We start from the raw sequence: 21,395 nt of genomic DNA, 5'->3' as shown, positions 1-21,395 counted from the left end.
ACTGGATATATATGCCCTGCTTTCCCTAAATTCAATTTACATTCCCCGCTGGCATTGGTACGGCCCTCGGTCACACCATTGACCAAACGTTGCGGCTCTTAGGAAAATGTTAGTGAGTACCCATTGGGCGAAGTGCAGGTCTTGCATTGCCGGTCATCGTGGATGGTTGCCTTTGGTGCAAAGAGCAGGTCTCACCAGAGCTTTGATTTGGTGGTCGTTTCGAGCAGCAGAGTTTTGGTGCAAATGGGCCCATTTGCAGTCATAAAGAGTCCAAACGTCTGGATGTTTGCCTTTGTCTTGTGTACGAGCTCTCGCTGATGCCAAGCAAGAGTCCAAGACCTGGTGGATGGGCACCTCTTGGGTGTTAGGACACACTCCAACAGAGCCCATTAGCAGGGCTGAGGCAGGTCCAGGCAGGTTCTAGTTGGCGCTGGGCAGCTGTGCAGTTGCAGGGAGGCCTCTGGAAGCTTGATGTGTCCCTGTAGCTCAAACAGGAATTCAGCCAGCTGATGCTTGGAGTCACTCTATATAGCCGGTGATCATGGCAAGCAGGTCCAATCTTCCTTCTTCAGACAGAAAGCCAGTCTTTCTAGCAGCAGGTCAGTTCATCTGGTAGAAGGGTAGTCCTTCTTCTGAATATTCCATAGGTCCAGGAGTGTTCTGATGAGTGCTCAAAAAGATCCTCTTTTTATTCCAGGTTCCAGTCCTTGTGTGGGGATATTCCAGGACCTAGCCCCAAAACTGGATCTGATCTTAAACAGTCTGGGGAGACAAAGGCAAGAGCAGGTCTAGTGTCTGGTCTTCTGCGTGTGCTGTGGAAAAGGTCCTTTGAAACATAAACAGGGCAGGGTATAGTTCCTACCCAGCCATCCTGCCAGGAAGATCCTCTCCTAGCTACACCCAGGTCCCATTGTTCACTGCCTGGGCATATTCGTGATGGAGAAACCCTTAACAGGGCCAGGAAGCTGAAAACTCCTGGAAAGGTCTCAGAAACCTTCTGTAGGAAAATGTCAACTTCTTATAAGGGTTATTTTCAAAATTATCATCTAAAATCCGACTTTACCATTAAAGAGGATTATATATTATAAATTATTTGAGGATAATCATAATTTATCTATCTGCTCAAAATCTGGAGTTAGCACATATCGATAGAAATAAGGAAACCCGGTGTTAGCCTATAGGAGCGATAGGCCTTGTAACAGTGAAAAATGACTTTGGGAGTTTTTCACTGCTAGGACATGTAAAACTTAACACACATGTCCTACTTCTTAAATACCATCCAGCCTGCCCCATGAGCCTTTAGGGCCTAACTTAGGAAGACGTATGCCTAGCAAAAGATTTATTTTGCAAGGTCAAAATGGCAGGTTGAAACTGCAGTGGCAGGCCCGAGACAGGTTTTATTTGGAATCGCCCATTGGTCTCAAAATGTCGGTATATCCGTCTTCGTCATTCAGAGCAGCAGTCACCAACACCTTCTACAACAATGGTATTATCCTCATCCAGTCTTCAGATCACAACCTTAAATTAGTTGAGGAATTTTTCCTTCTCATCAAGAAAACAGCATTGATGTCTGATCCTTCCTCTGTTCCTCCTACCCTGAAGGCATCACTAACTCACCAACATCACCTGGTGGGTCGGAAACCACTGCCTTCCACAGTAGACTGCAGTCTCACCCCACAGCCATATCAATGACTTCAGATTTACATTGCCAAGTTACCCACACCCTCGCCTCAACTATACATCCAACCTCCCACCTTCCTCAACCACTGCCTCTCCAGAATGCTGATCCCCAATAACATCTAATGTCATACCGTTAGCGCTCCCTTTCACCCATCTATTGAACTCTCCCCTCCTAACATCGATCTTACCTCTACCCCCAGTCCACTCTGCCCTCTCCCCCAATACATCAGCACCTTCCCTGACATCACCACCCACTTACCCGCCTGCAGACCGCATCAAGACCTGACAACTAGTCCCCACACCTCACTAGAATCCAGACTGGACTACAAAAAAACTTGCAATCAGACTTACACAGACTAATTTGCATCACCACAGAGATGACCAGCATTCAGTGTTCTAATAAGGACCATAGGACGAAGACACTCACCCATGACAAACCCTTCAACCACCCCATCATATCTCCAATACCCCTCCCTTCCAACCTGACATCTTCTTCCAAGACACCTATACAATTGAAGTAGACCCTATTCCAGTGCGTTCATATGACTGATAATATTGAAAGTGCCTCCAACCAAAAATGATATCCGTACCCTCCTCTTGTCATATATCTCTTAACTCCCTGATATCTCTGACAATCAGGGTATAATACATCCCATCCCAGCAAACCCACATAGAGCTCCAAGGCTTAACCATAGAGCGGTCAACAACCACAACCTCAGCCGAATTCCCCCCCCCACACATTCTATCCCACCACACCATAAGCCCCAATTGAAATGCATGCTAATCAATTGTAGATCAGCTTCAAGACATGTGGAAGATATTGCGTACCATTATCCTCACACATGATCTTGACCTGCTAATCTTGAATGAAACCTAGTTAAATAACTCCTCTGCTCCTATCCTTGACATACTCGTCACTCCTAACCATGGCATTACTAGATCGAATAGACCCAATAGACCAGGTGGAGGCATCGCCTGCATACACAGCATCAACCTGTCAGTTAAACAAGCAGAAGCCTCCTTCTATCCACCTGCAAATACCTTTGCTTCAATATCACTTGCAACAAAAGATCTTTATGCACACTGCACACGATCTATGACCATCCAGGAGACAATCTGTGTTTCATAGCACAAATCATGGAATCCATTGTAATAAACGCTGGTCAACATTGTAAACAAATCTTCCTCGGAGACTTCAACCTCCACTGGAACGATCTGAACGGTCCTGTTGTTAACAGTTTTAAAACCTTCCTTGCTGACCTTAACCCGACCCAATTTTGTGACAACAAAGGGTGAACCTTGAACCTTATCATCACAAACCCCAACTCAATTAAATTGGAATCTATCCTCGCCTGGGATTGGTCTGATCACCACTGCATCACATTCTTCATCAGGTATGCTGTTATAACCAACACAGCCCAGTAAACGAAACCCATACTCTGGAAAAGAAGCATGCATAACATCAACCGTAATGAAGTGACATCCCTTAGCCATAATATTCTGCCTCCTCCTGTAGAGATGTCAGATGTCCTTGATCTTACTAATCACTAAAATCTCTACATGGTGACTGTTCTTGACTCAATCACTCCACTACAACTAAAAAGAGTGTCCACAAAGTATTGCAAACCTTGGTATAGTGGTAGCCTCAATACTGAAAGATGCAACTTGAGGCTAGCTGAACGTCAGTGGAGATCAACTCTGTCTCGTGAACACCTCAAGCACTTGAGATCATTGAGGAACAGATACTACAAAAGCATCAGAACTTCAGAAGCAATTTTTTTCAGAATCCAGCTGGATTAAGTCAACGACCGACCCCAAAAACTTTTAAATCTCAATAAAATTCATCTGACCTGTGCACCTATTCCATCCCTTGTTTGATCTAATCTGCTACCAAACTGCGAGGAATTCACCTCCTTTTTTCTCCAGAAGACAGAGAGCTTGAGAAATTATCTACAGATTACAGTGGAACATCGTCCTCTCCCACCTCAAAGCATCCTCTCTGCCTCCCGGACAACTGTTCCTTTGTGGCCCCCCGGGCACTTACCCAAAAACAACACCTCATGGAACTCTTTCAAAACCTTTGAGGAAAGTGGCATCCACAATATTCTAACAATGCTCAAACCCTCAAACCACTTCAATGACCCTCTACCTCCCAACTTCTTCAAGGAGATCATAATGGCAATACTTGCACTTTGGACCAAGATTGTTAATGCCGCCCTCCTTCAAGGCGTTATCCATGACTGCCTAAAGTCCAGTCAGTTTTCCCCCATTCTAAAAGAAACAAAAGCAGATCAAACTGACTTAAACAACTTCTGACCTATCTCCAATATTCCTACCCTGGTGAAGCTCCTTGAAAAATGTGTTCACATCCAACTCTGTAACCACAACAATCAATTCTGATTATTAGACCAATTTCAATCTGGTTTCCATCGAGAGCACAAAGGCGAATTGGCTATGACACACATAGTGGACAATGCTCAAAAAATGCTGAATCAGAACCAATCCTGCCTTATAATCCTCCTAGACCTATCATCGGCATTTGATATGGTTAAGCATGACAACCAACTAGACGTTTTTGGAACATCGTATTGGATTATCAGAATCAGTTCTTAACTAGTTCACCTCCTATCTCCAAAACAGGACTCAAAGAGTCAAGGTTAATCACTCACTCTAGGAGACCAAGCCAGTCACATGGTTCCTCACTTTCGCCCACTCTCTTTAACCTGTTCATGGAGTCTCTTATGAAAATTTTGAGTTCATCCAACATCCACTATCACAGGTGAGCTGACCATACCCAATTATACTAAAAAGTTTCCTCCCCAGAAGACATCAGTTCCCTCAACACAACTCTGCAGAAAAGTCAAAATTGGCTAGCATCCAATCACCTCAAACTGAATACTCAAAAATCGAAATTCCTCCTCACCGCCTCACCTAACCAGTTACCTGTCATTAAAGAATGGTTGAAACATCTAATAGCCCACAACTGCATTCCACAAGTCATTGACTCTGCAAAACCTCTGGGATTAACTCTTGACAGGAACCTTAACCCCTTCGTTGCTCATGCGAGCTCAGCTCGTCATGAGGCACAGTTGAGCTGTGCTCATGACGAGCTGAGCTCGTCATGAACAATGGTAAATCAGGGAATGCAGAACCGGGGGAGAATACCTTTAGCATTGAAGGTGTTAACATGCAGAAACACATCACAACTTCAAGCACGCAGTGCAAGTCCTAGTGATTACCAGGTTGGAATATGGAAGTGCAACCCTCTCTGGGCTGCCCAGATCCAAACTGGCCCCTCTGAGAGCCTTGCTCAACTCTGCTGCTAGACTCATCACCGGCTCAAAAAGAAACAAGCACATCACCCCAATCTGAAATCCCTCAAGTAGCTCATGTACAAATCAAGAATCCAGCTAAAAATTGCCTGCATGACACACAAAGAGCTCCACTTCAAAACCCCTAGATATCTTGCTTAGAAGTTAGAACTTTCTGATAGTTCCAGATTTTCTAGGAGCTCTAACACCTTACTTCTGAAACCTCAAAGATTCTGCAAGAAGAAAACTTATAACTGAACTTTCTCTGGGATTGCTCCGAGAATTTTGAACACCTTGCACCATGAAGTCAGAATGAATCCCCCAACTGTAACCTTCAAGAAAGAATTCAGAGTACTCCTTATGAACTCATTTCTTCCCTATATCCAAAGATACTCATTCCGATTCCCGATTCCTCAATTTAACTCATGACTATGGCATACTGACTACCTTATGTTCTTGACTTCTCAGGCCTGACACTACCCTCCCTTTTCTCAACACTGAAAAACCCTGCAGTTTTCTTGACTATGATACTTTTGTATTTATTGTCTTATCTCCTCTGCTTTCCGGATTCTACCTATCCTGTATTTTTTTCTCGAATATGATATTATTGTGATTATTGGTCTCCGTATATTTGACAAGTGCTCTGATAGCTGCAAGGGTCATATTCATGCTATAAAATAAAACTATCAAATAAATAAAAATAAAAATACTTTTTAGGGTGGGACAATGACTGCCGCAGCCAACTAGCAGCATTTAATTTACAGGCCCTGGCTACATGTAATACCATGTACTAGGGACTTATACGCAAATTAAATGTGCCAATTAGGTATAGTCCAATTTTACCATGTTTTAAGAAGAGAGCACACACACTTTAGCACTGGTTAGCCGGGGTAACACACACCGAGTTCTAGCAATATAAAGGAGTGAAGACAGAAAGTTTAGGGGAGTATCCCACCAAGGATGTCAGGTCGATCAACACCCCATCTAAGATGAGACAACCTGGGATTGTCTCAAATCAGGACAGTGCTACAATGTCACTAAACAGCAGATATATAAATGGATTTAAAAAAATAAAGCAAAATGTAGGATTTCTTCATTGGTGTGATGGTACTTCACTGGCTCATGGGATATTTATAAAATTGTAATTTAGGCCAGGGGGTCAGGTCTCTTTATGAATTCTAAGGTAGAAAATAAATAATTTACAAATGTTAATATACAGTTCTTGTTGTGGAATGCTCTGTAAGTGTACATAATGCTTTCCTACCCCTTCGAGGCACAAATATTTTCTTTTTGTATTGTTATATCAGATAGATAGTTTAACGAGAACGGTGGGATATTTAATATATGGATTGGGAATATATGTTGCCACTTGAAGAAATAAGCATTTATACACACTTTTCCCATATTATTTAATGAATATGTTTGGGAGTAGAAATAATATAGATTTGTTTTTGTCTATGTTGTATACGTTCTTCTGTGATATTCGGAAAGAGAGCATCTGTCCTGGTGGGGCCGAAAAGCTCCATCAGTGCAACTTCTGTTTTGCTTGTCGGCTGCTAATTATTTGGGGTTTTAAAGACTGTAGATCAAGTTTCAGACCATGGATGCCTCTTTAAGGAAAGCCATAACGGTGGTAACCTGAACGGTGGCAACCTGAGCTGCATTTCAATGTGGGAACTACTGCTGCAGGTATGCAAATTGCTACCTATGGAAGAAAAGTCGTATCACTGTGATAAAAGCAAATGGTATTTTGACGGTTCCCTTCGGCAAAATTGTGCAGTGAGTTAATGCTCACTGCTGACATCTGCTGTGATCTGCAGATTATTAGTATCCCAGCAAGCCAGATTTAGATATTGTGCATGCAAAAGCCCTGTTTTATAACACAGAGCATTAACGGCATTATGAGTTAATCTTAACTATCTCTCTAAAAAGAATTCCATTCAGGTTTCCCCTTTCAGACTGTCTTTTACAGTCCTAGTCAGACCTCATTTCTAAGGGCTTGTATTAGTATTACCTCAGAACTTTGCTGACACCACTTCTTTCCTAAGCATATAGATAGGTCTCAGCAGATTGAGGCAAAGAAAAGGAGTTTGCTTTAATATTGTTAAACATATATGCTTACATTTCTGTTATCAATTAGTCTTATGTCCAGGAACATGATAAATGAAACTTTTCTTGTGCCCAAGTAAATGGGTTTGTATTTTTTCAGCACTGTCGTGTCCAGTTTAACAAGTCACTGAAAAAGTCAAATTGTGAATTCAACAAGCGACGTGTACGTTTGCATGCAGAACATGGTATTTGGTCTCAGCCCCCTTTCTATTGAATGGGATCCATTTTGATGAACTAAGCCAAGAATTCCAAATTCGGGGTCAGTTGGGCGAAAGACCCTACTTGATGTAAAGGCGATAGGCAGAGCATGAGGCTCAGCTGCGCACATGGAGCCAACTTAATGTAAAATGTCCTGAGATTCTGAGCGAGAAGCTAGAATGTAGATGTTGTAAATGCTTGCTTAGATGCTTGCATGTCTTCTGCATAATCCATATATAGTTTTACATATAATAATGATCAGCTTTAACTTGAGTATACTTAGTGATTAATTTATTTAAAAATGTTGTAGGATCTACTAGATGCCTGGGTGAACGAATATCTAGGCTGCCTAGTTTTGATTTTAGCTCGTGCTTCTTTCTCAAAGTTTCTCTCTTCATTTCACACTTGTGGGTTCTTTTTCCATCTCTGTTTGTTCCTTTCTCACTGTTTTCCTGTCTTTTTCTCTCTCATTCTATCGAGCTTTTCTGCCTTTCTCTCTCTTGCTCTATGTGAAAATTTAAAATAAGTCTGCATCACCAAAAACTGGTATACATTAACCTCATAGATGCTATTAAACATTCCTCCCCAGTGCTGCGCTGTCCATTGGAACTAGTGCTGAATGGACGTCCAATGGTCGTGCGCAGCACTGGGGAGGTAGTGCTGCCGTCGGTCAATGCACCGAGGCAGCACTTAAGGGGTTAAGCGCTGAAGCCCTCATTACAAGAGACCTCTAAAATTTGATGGGGCTGTTAACCTACAGGAATTATGAGAACCGCAAGAACTCCAGAGATCTTGTTGCTTTCACTCACAGATTTCCACTACGAAATTACAGAAGGAATCAGACCTGGCATTGCAGAATTCTCCATTAAGGCCTTATTTACTAATGGGCCAGAATTCCCCCCACTCCAGGAGTACCTCCGAAACTGCCTGGTACCACCAATGTCAGTAACTCTGGGAGTGGGGAACATGTCCATTCCCCAAGCTGCCCCTAATGAGAGCCTAAGTATACTGATCACTGTGACTAGCAAGACATAGAAAATTTGCAATGCACGATATTGTACAAGAGTATATACTGTGCTCTCCATTATATTCTTCTTAATTTTACCCGCCCCCGTTTTCTGTTTTTGTTTCCTGAATCCATTACTTTACTTTACTTTGAACCTTATTTTACGGAATTCGATAACAAGTGTTGAAATTAAAAAGAATAGAATAACTCCGAAATTTAAAATCGTTTTTTTGTTGCATATGCAATTTTGTCTGGCCCTGGCCATCTAGGAGCAGTGTTTTGATGAGGTGCAATGCATCTTCCCTCTTCCTAGACTTAGAAATTTTAGACTTAGAACTGTCTCTAATGGTTTTCAGGAAAGGACTTAAAAAAGAGTTGATATGTAAAGAATCATATCACGTTAAAAGACTTGATTTCTGGTACATTGACTTTGCTTTGATTCTGACCAGTTCTCTTGTCTCATACTTTAATTGACTTTGCGATCTATCAACCGCAACAGCAACTCCACCACCCGTGATTGCCATATCAGAAGTAGCATGTGCACAGTGATCATTGATAACGCAGCTGCAACACCCAATTTCAGTACAAGCAGCGTGAGCGGTACCAGTGCACCCATTAATCACATGTTGATGACATGACCACTTGCAGTTGTCAGTCACCAGGACATGCTGCTGTTTTATCACTTTTGGTATGTGTATGAGCTCTGGCCTTAGAAGGCAGCAGAACCAGCTCAAGCGACACTGAGAATCACAGCTATCGTGCCATCCCCCGGCATTCCCATTCCCCTGAATCTCATAAGAACTTCTCTGGAGATTCTTGGTTTAGACCTCATCCTCCGCATACCTTGTTCAATGCATCTGTGCCAACAAGCAGCTGTTGTGGATCTAGACTATCTTCTCTGTTCCTCAGGTTATTGTTTTTACGAAAGTGACAAAACCTATTAATATTGTCGCTGCACTGCGGTTAAACAGACTCAACATTTTAGAACATTCTGAGGAAGTACTCATACTTTCAGGACACTAATGTGGATATTAACCATACCATGGTTCCATCATACACCCTAACAACCTCCTTTTTGTTGTTCTTGTGCACATTATTCAGTAATCCTATTACCTGGGAATCTGCTATGGGCTGTTATGTACAGGCCTGGAGTATGCGGCTAGGACCATAGCTATCATTACTGCAATGGGGCAGTGACACCTGGACCCTGGACACTGAGGTCCCTACTGCGCCCCAGTTATGGCCGTCCTTCACTACTCAGCTGGGTTCACAGTGGTCCATTTTCCTTCCTTGCTTTCGGCCCTTTATATACTGTCTACACTGCTGTAAGGCTGTGTTCAGGGGGGTACAGGCACTCCCTCACCCAGACCATGTACGCTGGGGCCTAATGCGCAGTAAATTGGAGAAGCCCTTCTAAGCGGAGCTCACCCTTCCCTGATTCCTGTTCTCATTCACTGCCATCTCTGTGTGAATGTCTCACTCTTTAACAAATTACAACCCGTTTAAAATGTCCATATATCATTATTATTTTTAAAACCTGGCATAATCAAGAAAAGGCTTATACACTTTTCGTATATGAAACAAATTACAGCATTTTTTAGAGGAGGAAGTAAACATAAATATTAATTGATATAATAATACTAAAACTCATGAACACATTAGAAACGTTGAACTGACCTATGCTAGGTGTTACTTAATGAGTTTTATCGTAAGTATCTTCATGTTATGAACAAGCTCAACTTTTAAAACACATTCCTTTTTGTTATATTTTACAGGGTGACCAAGGATTAATGGGAACAATTGGACCCCCTGGTCCGCAAGGTCAAAAAGTAAGTTCATCCTAAATTTTTTATTTGTTGAGTAGCACTATTTTTGTAAGGTAACTTGTACTTCCATTTCTTATGAACCAGCTGTGGCTGAAGCTGGGCTTCTTCAGGTGAAAACCGAATTAAAAAGACAGCAGCTCAAAGCATAGTGGTAACCCCAATATGACTCGTAAACAGAGTCACTGCCCACATCGGGATTACAAGTGAGCCGGGGACACCATATCCACCTCCCCTGGAGCAATAAACTTTTCAGCAGCAAAAAGAACAATTTCCAGATAGCAAATTATCTAAAAATAGGGAATAACCTGTGATAGTCTGTGCAGTAAAACAAATGTCTCTTTTTTTTCTCTACTTCCCAGGGTCAAACTCATGATGGCTCTATTTTTTTCCATTCCACAATCATTGATGGTCCAGTAATTTACATCATAATTAAGGCTCCCCGTTTTCCATTTTTACAGATTTTTACAGATAAATACAAGCAGAAAAACATTTATTTTCGTGTCTGTATTTATTTTTATTTGAGGATAAAAACGGAAATTGAGTTGTTTTTGAGTGATTCTAAATGTTGTCAGTCATAACTGCCAGGCCAATAGCAGTGCGGATTGACAGGCAAGGGTATTAAAAAATAAAGGAATTTTAGTAAAGAGCCTTAAACAGTTGTAGATTTGCACAACCTTCATACTAAAAGTTGCATGTTTTCTTATTAGGGCATATTTTATCATCTGTGTATGAATATATCATTGAAACCTGCCAGGTGTTCAGGCACAAGTGTACATTAACTGGTTAAATAAATTTAGAAATATACACATTTCAGCTTAATTTTTTCAGAAAACCTAAAATAAATATGGATAAATACAGGTAAAATGAATAGGGATAAATACAGATGGAAATGACAAAAATATAAATACCATAAAACTGGGAGACCTAATCATAATTAATTGTTTTTTAAAGCATGCACTCATGAAGGTAAGAGCGAGCATGCTATGTGGCTACCTACTTTAACCTGCACATCATATTACAATCCTCCCGTCATTTAAATGGAATATCTACTTCCTGATCAGGAAGTGCAGAGCTGTCTGAGTGCCAGAACAAGCCTCGCATTGTTAAGAACCAGGATTACCATGCCAAAACGTCATTTCTTAGCAAAACAGGAGATTTGTCAATTGGATTATGTATCTATTTTCTGTATTCAAGTTATGTAGGTTTTCAAAAGAATAACATACCGAGCTGTGCTAGAATATGAAAGGTAGTGTTGCCTAATATGCAAGACATGTATTGCCAAGCTGATGCTACAAACCAGATAAAAGCAAGCTTGAGGTTTTTCATGCTTAGGCTGATGATTAAGCGTTATTAACAGTATCAAGTCTGGGGTTCCCGTTTTGGAGTTCATTGGAATGTAGCTGCCGACTTTGGTAGGTTAAGTAAATTAAATATGCATTAGATTAAGTACAATAAATGTCATATCACTCTCAATTTAGTTGAAATGTAAAATAGAATTTCAAGAAAGAAAACAGGCTGCAGCAGTGTCTTAACTGCTATTGTGCTTTTTATTTGTTCATAATTTGAACCATTGTGTATACTCAGTGATATTTTTATATTTCATGTGAAAAATATGTATAATAACAGAATTGTGTTGTGCATTGGTGGTACTAGTTAGCCTCTAAGTCCAACTATGAAATATCTTAAAGTGTCAACATAGTGGGTTCCCCTGTATAAGCAAGTTTAGTATTTGGTATGTTCAGTTTGGAGTTGTGCAAAACACCAGATGAGTCACACAAACTAAGGCCTCTTTATAAAATGTTTAGGGCTGTATCCCCATGGGGATACAGCTTCCGGTGATTTTGTGTGCTCAGGTGTTGTCAGAGCTGTGATTATTGGATCTGCAAATACTGGGCTTGCAAATCTCTGGTCCAGAAGCACCAGGCTCAGTTTAACCAGATGCAGATGCACACCTGGTGATATTGTGTACAAGGGCTGCAGGCAGAGGCAAACATTGGCCCCAGAACTGCTACTGAACATCACAGAGAGAAGACAAAGCACCCTCAACATGGCCCTTTACCGTCCCTACCTCTTTACCGTCCCTACCCCGTCAACCTCAGGTCCTGACCCTCAGCAATCCACAGGCCACCCTTCACCACATCCTCAAAACAGGCGGTTGTTCGATCCTGAAAGAGGGATTTATTGGGGAAAAGGACCCGACATTCCAAAATTCGTATGGTATTCTGCATTCTAACTGAAATAGCAGAGGATACTTGTTTGTTGGTGTTGGAGTACCACCCAGAATCATAGATTCCGGCTCCAGGATCCTTGCACAAAATAATGAGCAATTTGTAATGAGGTCCTTAATGGTATTTTTGTCTTGTCTTTAGTCTATTTGAGATATGAAGTGGCTGTGTGGAGGGTATCTCGTTTCTCCCTAGAACTAGTCACGAAGGAATGAATGAATAAGCTGATTTAGTATAGCGCACAGCTACTCAGACTAGAGTGTCCTGGCGCTGAAAGAGGATAGTTGGCAGACCACTGAAGCCTTTCAGTTGACTTTAGAAATTAATTTCTCATATATTGAAACACCTTAGGAGAAAGATTTGATGAAAATATGTCAATGGGTAGAGGTCTGAGGAAATATTTAGAAAGATTGTAACCCAGCTATGCAGAAGTACTTATAGCAATTTTTATACTGGGGATAAAAACACTTGACAGAGCTAATGTGAAGACACTGCATTTTGGCAACTCATTTCTTCATTTACTATTTATATGACATCTTAGATTATGGCCTCATGTGCAATTTGCTTAAAATGCCATTAGGTGGTAAAAATATGTTGTTAAAACAGTAAGCCTATTAGACAGTTACAATATAACTCCTTTAGAACATTATTATTACATTAATATTGCGAGGGTCTTTTCAAAGATAAAAGTTTACATGGGACAGAAAGAGTGCAGGCTCTTGACCAAAGACTCATCGAAGAAGTATTGTGTGGTATACTACAATAAGTTTGATTTGTAAAAATGTATTTGGAACTCATATACAATGTACATCCATTTTGTATATACTATGCACTATGAGTGCAGAAAGCAAGCAATAATAATAACAAACCGATTCTCGGTGAATATCGATGGGATAAATATCGAGAATATAGATTGTAGAAATATCGACTCCCTATACTTAACCAGGTAAGTACAAAAATATTGAATAAAAAATATTGAAGTTAAAAATATAGATGTAAAAAAATATTGATTTAAAAATATGAATAAAAGACAATAATATATATTAAATATTAATATTATCTTTAACACAATAAATATAATGTAATATACATTTTAACTAAGTATAAAAATCTAACTTAATTTAAAAAATATATAAACAAGCAAACATAATTGTTTATACATTTACATATATTTACTTTAAAATAAAATAATTTATTAACTATTATTTTATTTAATTTTTAAACGTTTAAATTATATGAAAATAAAATATGTACATATATCAATAATTTTAAATAAAAAAAACATTCTATATTTAATTAAAACATGAAACTATTAAAACTAAATTAAAATGTACATTTCGCAATACAATAAACACAACAGTAGGGAAAGTGTTGGATAGCAAAATAATAAAATTTACGATTCCAACTGCAATGAATGCAACAGTAGGGAAAATATTAGATAGCAGAGGGGTAAAAATTACTATTCCCACTCCAGTGAGTGCAACAGTAGGGAAAGTGTTAGATAGCAGAGGGGTAAAAAATACTATTCCCACTCCAGTGAGTGCAAAAGTAGGGAAAGTATAAGATAGCGGAGGGGTAGAAATTACTATTCCCATGCCAGTGATTGCAACAGTAGGGAAAGTGCTGGATAGTGAAGGGGTAAAAGTTACTATTCCCACTTCAAAGAGTGCAACAGTAGGTAAAGTGTTGGATAGCAGAGGGGTAAAAATTACTATTACCACTCCAGAGAGTTCAACGGAGTGACCCGTGACCCCACCAGGTAGGTCGCTCCCCCTCCACACAGCACCGCCTGTGTCCCAGCTGCCGCTGCTGAGGATGTTCAAGGCCCTCCACCCCCCGCAGGCTACCACCTGCACCTCATCCCTGGTGGCCAGTGGTAGGCCGTAGGTAGGTTTTTCTTCCTCCGCTTTATTGCTTTTATTGTATTGCCTGTATTTTCATTGTTGTGTCTGTGACTGCTGTTGTCTGTCTTCCCCCACTGCCTGTATGTGGTCCGTGCCCCTTTTTCTACCCTCTGTTCTCCTCGCTGTCCCCGTGCTCTCTCTGTCCAGTCTTTCCTTCTGTAACCCTCGCTGCCCCCGTGTCTCTGCCCGGTTTTCCCTTCTGTTCCAATTGCTGCCCCCGTGCCTCTCTGCCCGTTCTGCCCTCAGTTTCACTTGTTTTTCCTCATTTTTTGTGCCTTTCTGCCCTCTGTTCCACTTGTTTTTTATTCCTTTCTGCCCTCTGTTCCACTCGTTTTCCCCTTGTTTTTTGTGCCCTTCTGCCTTCTGTTCCACTCTTTTTTGTGCCCTTCTGCCCTCTCTGCCACTTGTTTTTCCCTTGTTTTGTGTGCCCTTCTGCCCTCTGTTCCACTCGTTTTTCCCTAGTTTTTTGTGCCTTTCTGCCCTCTTTTCCACTCGTTTTTCCCTCGTTTTTTGTGCCTTTCTGCCCATAGTTCCATTTGTTTTTCTCTCGTTTTTTGTGCCCTTCTGCCCTCCGTTCCACTCATTTTTACGTGCCCTTCTGCCCTCTGTGCCACTCGTTTTTTCTTCGTTTCTGTGCCCCTTTAGCCTTCTGTCCAATCGTTTTTTTGTGCCCTTTTGCCTTCTGTGCCACTCGTTTTACCCTAGATTTTTGTGCCCCTTTTCCTACTCTTACCTTCGTTGTCCCTCACTGCCCTCGCCGCTGCGTCCCCTGCGGCCCTGCCCCCCTGCCCCCCTGACTGCCCACTGCCCATTCGCTGCCCCTGCCTCCCACCTCCCAGCTGCTCCATAATATACCACCTCCCCATATATGCCAGCCGCTGCGAGGCCGCGCCTAAGGCGAGCTCATCTGCGCCAGTCCGCGCCTGGACCGTGCTCAGCACCAGAACCCCTGCACCCGCCAAGATGACCGCTGCCACTACGACGCCAGCACTCTGCACACTCTCAAATCCGGACGGAGCCACACCTGCTTCAAGGCCGCCCGAAACGCACACATGGCCCCTTCACCTGCCGGAACTGCAGCTACACCAGCCTCAGAGCCGACGAACCACCTACCAAGAAAGACCCCAACCACCTCCGATGCATACTACTGAACACCCGCTCCATATGCAAGCATGCTGTCGAGCTCTGGGACCTGCTCTACACAACATCCCCGGACGTCGCCTTTCTGACAGAGACCTGGTTTGACGACTCTCTGCACCCGACATCACCATAGCCATCCCAGATGACTACAAGATCACCCGCAGAGACCGCACCAACGGAGTCGGAGAAGGACTCGCCATTGTCCACAAGAACAGCATCAGGGTCTCGACTAGCACCGACGCCGTGCTCAGTGCGCCAAACACATGCATTTCCAGATCCACACAGACCCTAATTCCACCCTCAGAGGGACCCTCGTCTACCGACCCCCCGGACCCTGCCCCCAGTTCAGCGACTCCATCGCTGACTTGATCAGCACGCACGCCCTGAACTCCACTGACTACATCCTCCTCGGAGACCTGAACTTTCACCTTGAGAACAATGACAACAACTCCACAACCCTGATCGATAACCTCGCCAACCTCGGACTGAAGCAACTCGTCACAGCGCCCACACACTCCGCCGGCCACCCGCTCGACCCAGTCTTCTCCTCAAGCCCGTACGTCTCCATCAGCCACACCATCGACCATCGCTGCATCCATTTCGCCTTCCAGAAACCCACCACACGCCACCGTACCCAACAGATCCCTCGCCGCTGCTGTAGCAACATCACTGACCAACTACACACAAACCTCGCTCTCAGCCCACCCACCGATCCCTCCAACACCGACGACGCTGCCCACAGCCTCAGACGCTGGATCGAGGACTACGCCAACACCCTCGCCCCGCTGAAGAAACCCCCCAACAGAGACACCAGCAAGAGGGCCAGCTGGTTTACCCCAGAACTCCTAGCCTCTAAGCAAGCCTGCCGGAAACTAGAGAAGAAATGGTACAGTGAGCAAACTCCGGACAGCCACGTAGCACACAAGGATGCCATCCGCAGCCACCACCACCTCATTAGGGCGGCCAAGAGGACCTCCTTCAGAGATCGTCTCGACAACAATGCATACAATAGCAAGGAGCTCTTCAACATCATGAAGGAACTCTCCAACCCCAGCTCCAACACCGACATCCTGCCGTCGCAAGCCCTGTGCGACTCCCTCGCCCCCTTCTTCCACCGCAAGACAGCAGACATCCACGACAGCTTCAACACCCAGACAGCCCCAACAGACAGCAACACAACAGACCCTCCGTACACCATGGACCATGACCCCTGCTAGCCTGGGCCAGCATGAGCATTGATGACACCGTCAAGACAATGTGCTCAATCCACTCTGGCTCTCTGTCGGACCCATTCCCGCACCACGTCTTCAACAGAGCAAGCAGCACCATCCCAGCCCACCTGCGCAACGTCAATCTTTCCCTCGAGACCTCGACCTTCCCAGAGAGCTGGAAATACGCCGAGATCAACGCCCTACTCAAAAAACATAAGGCAGACCCAAGAGACCTCAAGAACTTCCGACTTATCTCTCTGCTCCCCTTCCCGGCCAAGGTCATCAAGAAAACCGTCAATAGACAGCTAACCCGATACCTCAAAGAAAACAGAATCCTGGACCCTTCCCAGTCAGTGTTCCGCAGCAACCACAGCACCAAGACTGTCCTCCTCGCCGCCACCTACGACATCAGGACCCTGCTGGACAATGGCGAGACCGCAGCACTCATCCTTCTAGACCTCTCTGCTGCCTTTGACACGTCTGCCACCGCACACTACGCACACGCCTCCACGCCACAGGGATCCGAGACAAGGCTCTGGATTGGACCACCTCCATAGCGTCTGCCTCCCCCATTCTGTCCCAAAGCCTCCGAGATCATCTGCGACGTACCCCAGTAATCGAACTCTCAGCCCGTCGCTGTTCAACATTTACATGGCCCTTCTCGCACACATAGCCTGACAGCACAACCTCAACATAATTTCCTACGCCGACAACACTCAGCTGATCTTCTCCCTCACCAAGGACCCCATCACAGCCAAAGCCAACCTCCACGAAGGAATGAAGGCCATCACCGACTGGATGAAGACCAACCGTTTGAAGCTGAACTCGAACCCTTCAGCCTGGGACGACTCCTGGTGGCCGACGGCACTTGGGGCAGCCCCGACACCCACTGACCATGCACGCAGCCTGGGAATCATCCTCGACTCAACGCTCTCAATGACCAAGCAAGTCAACACGTCTCCTCCTCCTACTTCAACACCCTCAACATGCTTCACAAGATGTAAAGATGGATCCCGACAGATACAAGAAAGACAGTCACCCAGGCCCTCGTCAGCAGCAGACTCGACTATGGAAACACCCTCTACGCGGGAGCCCCGACCAAGCTCATCAAACGTCTACAATGCATCCAAAACTCTCGGCACGACTGATCCTCCACGTACCACGCCACGGCCACATCACCCGCACCTCAGAAACCTGCACTGGCTCCCCGTCAACAAGAGGATATCCTGCAAGCTTCTCACCCATGCACACATGGTACTCCACAAGAGTGGGCTAACCTACCTCAACAGACGGCTCTCCTTCTACATCCCCAACCACCAGCTACGCTCCGCTGACCTCTCACTCGGCACCGTCCCACGCATCCTTCTCCCACCTCGTCGCCAAGACATGGAACACCCTCCCACTGAGCCCACGACAGACCCAAGACTTGCTGACCTTCAGGAGGATACTCAAGACCTGGCTGTTCGATCAGTAGTGCCCCCCCCCCCACCAGCGCCTTGAGACCGTCGCGGGTATGTAGTGCGCTTTACTAATGATTGATTGACAGTAAGGAAAGTATTGGATAGCGGAGGTGTCAAAATTACTATTCCCACTCCAGTGAGTACAACAGTAGGAAAAGTGCTAGATAGCCGAGGGGTAAAAATTACTATTCCCACTCCAGTAAGTGCAACAGTAGGGAATGTATTCGATAGCAGAGGGGTACAAATTACAATTCCCACTGCAGTGAGTGCAACAGTAGGGAAAGTATTGGATAGCGGAGGGGTAAAAATGACTATTCCCACTCCAGTGAGTGCAACAGTACAGAAAGTGTTGCATAGCAGATAAGCAAAAATTACTAATAACATTTAAACAATTTAAAAAAAATGTATCTTAAAAATAAATAATATTTAAAAAAATCATATTAAATATATTAAACATAAAAATAACACATATTATAATATTAATTACATATAACAAAAAGGTACAAATATATCAAATACATTATTAAATACATTAAGAAACAATATTTATTTCAAAGGAGCAAATAATAACCAACAAACAAATGATTTAACATATAAATGTATTTATTTTATTGCATACCGTATAACACCACACACATAAAAAATGACATCAACATTTTTATTTAAATGTATTTCCATAATTATTAATGAATTCAAAATACACTTTTATTTAAAAAAAAACATTAATTGAGTACACATTCTTTAACACTATAATATCCACAACACACAGCTAAAATTAATTACATAATTACCATAATTAATTACTAATTTATTAATTTAAATTAACGACTAATAATTAATAAATAAAAAATAAATTACTTTCCACCTTTCCCACCATTTACACCTATATACACCACAACACACACCTAAATTGAATTACCCAATTACCATCATTAATTACTAATTAATTAATTTAAATTAATTAACAAGTAATTAATAATTGCTCAATAAAAAATATATACACCTTTAAACACCACAACACACACCTAAAATTAATTGTGCATTTACCATAATGAATTACTAATTAATGTAAATTAATTAAAAACGAATTAATAGTTCATCAATAAAAAATACATTACTTTCCTCCCTTCACACCATTTACACCTATAGACACCACAACACACATCAGAAATTAATTACACAATTACCATAATTATTACTAATGAATGAATTTGAATTAACAACTAATTATTAAACAATTAATAAATAATTTACACATTTAACACTATGACATCACAACTAAACAAATATTAATAAATTTAGATTATTCAATACTTTTTATATTATTAAATTGCTTCCCACCCTATTTCCCTATAAACCCACAACCTGTTACGGAACTAAAAAATACTTAATTAAATTCATAACTACTAAAATGTTAACACATATCACAAATATACAAACAATTCTTAAACAAAAAAACAAAAATCACACACATATAAATTATATACTACATAACATTAATAAAAAAATGATATTTTTAACAACTATATTTTTACAAACGATATTAAACATATTTCTAAATTGGTATTACTTATCTAAAATCGATATTACTGACCCACCATATTTTTACCACAATATTTAGACAATCCAATATTTCTTCCTCGATATTCTTTCTTTGCACCTAACAAAACGTTCCATAAACAATTGTAAGGCATGGAAATCACTGGAAAACATTGAAAAAACCCCACCAAAATTTACCAAAAATAGAAACTGAAAACATCAAAAGCCTAACTATAATGCTTTTAAAAGACGGCAAACGGGACACCTTTGTGATAAAGAACTCTGTTTGCCAAACTCTAAATGAAGCACTTAAATTGATTCTTGTCATTAGTCTTATACTTAATCTATGTATATCACTTAAACTATTGCCCTTTTCTCTTTGGTTGTGCGCCATTTAGGACATAATGGTTCTAGTGCAGCAGGTAATTATTTTTGACTTTTTTTTTTATTTTATTTTTTATAGTTGAATGTTTCTTTCTCCGTCGTAGATGATTATTGAGAGGAAGCACTCAACTCTGGCTCGGAGAACCTTCAGCCTTCTGTACTTTCCTTCTTGCATGGCAAAGCTTCACGTTTTTGAAGGATTTTCTCTTAATCTGTAGTAGAATGAAAGATTTGATCTTTCTGACTATAGTTATGTCGATGCAGAATACTGTGCTCATCACCACAATTTTCAGCTTCATTTTTTACTGACCCACTAACATGTGAGGGCTAGAAAATTGTCAGCAGATGTATATCCCTTACTAATTTGACTGTCAAATAGCCTTTTCTTTTTTTCCCCCCCAATTGAAAGCTCTACGTTTTACAGAGCCATCGCCAAGTGTAGTTTTCTGAGGACTGGTGAATTGTCAGCAGAGGTATATTCCTTCCTAGTTTGTTGTCAATTAAAATAAAATGTGTTTTGCCACCACAAAATCGGTTTATTTGCAAAACTGAGGTGGAGTTTCCTCCAGTGACCCCACAACATTCAGTGGTAGTTTTAATAATATTATTAAGTTATTTTGCCTCCTTGGTGGGCTTAGTTTATTTGATTTTTTTATACTAGCTTGAAGTTGCATTGACTCATCTACTCATAGACTCATCTTTTCTAGTCAGAGCTGTTTTAACTAAGTTAGGATCTAAAGTTCATGTACAACAGTTTGTGACAGATCCAATCAATTTAAACGTTGTTCATATTCTCCCAAAGAACATTACAGCACCAGGACCCTTGATAGTTCTAGATGCAGGATTATAGTACGTCCTTAAAATGTTTCAAAACAGATTAAGTGAAAGTGGTCAAGTTGAAAAAAGTAAGTGAATGCTAACTTCTGCTTGTTTTAGGCATGTTGATACCCAATAAGTTGAATTTGTATGCATCGGTACATTCTTAAAGGTTAGAGGCATTTAGAAGAGTCCCACTACTGAGATAATTATGTGTGTTTTAAACCAAGAAATCTGTAAAAAAAAAAAAAAGGAATTATGCAAAAATGTGTCAACTAAATGACACACATGCTATCACACACATAAGATATAGCATTTTTTGTCGTTCATAGAAACATGGCAAGCAAATTTTGTCTCAGCAAGATTGAGTTCTATAAGAATACCATCTCTTCTTAGCACTAGGAAGCATCTTACCGATTTTCAGTTTTTAAATCTCTCATTGCTTGTAATATAGCCCACGTGGAGTCATGTGCTATAATGCAACTATGTTTTATTCTATTGAAGGTTTTTAAAATTAGTACCATTGTGTTGAGTGGCACTTCAATGCTTAAGAACAAATCATTTTGAGGCGTGCACAATGCAAATA

General features: G+C 41.7%; 1 protein-coding gene across 1 annotated transcript in view; it reads left to right on the top strand.

Annotated features, from left to right (window-relative positions):
• Positions 1-21,395, top strand: part of COL24A1 (collagen type XXIV alpha 1 chain) — an 897,023-nt gene that overhangs the window by 272,209 nt on the left and 603,419 nt on the right. The window contains exon 7 of the mRNA XM_086954096.1: positions 10,080-10,133. Within this exon, the coding sequence (XP_086810222.1) occupies positions 10,080-10,133 (54 nt within the window). The remainder of the gene's footprint in view (positions 1-10,079; positions 10,134-21,395) is intronic.

Source organism: Lissotriton vulgaris, chromosome 1_1 (genome assembly GCF_964263255.1).
Source record: "Lissotriton vulgaris chromosome 1_1, aLisVul1.2, whole genome shotgun sequence".
In the NCBI taxonomy this organism is placed as follows: domain Eukaryota; kingdom Metazoa; phylum Chordata; class Amphibia; order Caudata; family Salamandridae; genus Lissotriton; species Lissotriton vulgaris.
This window is presented reverse-complemented; position numbering and strand designations above follow the sequence as displayed.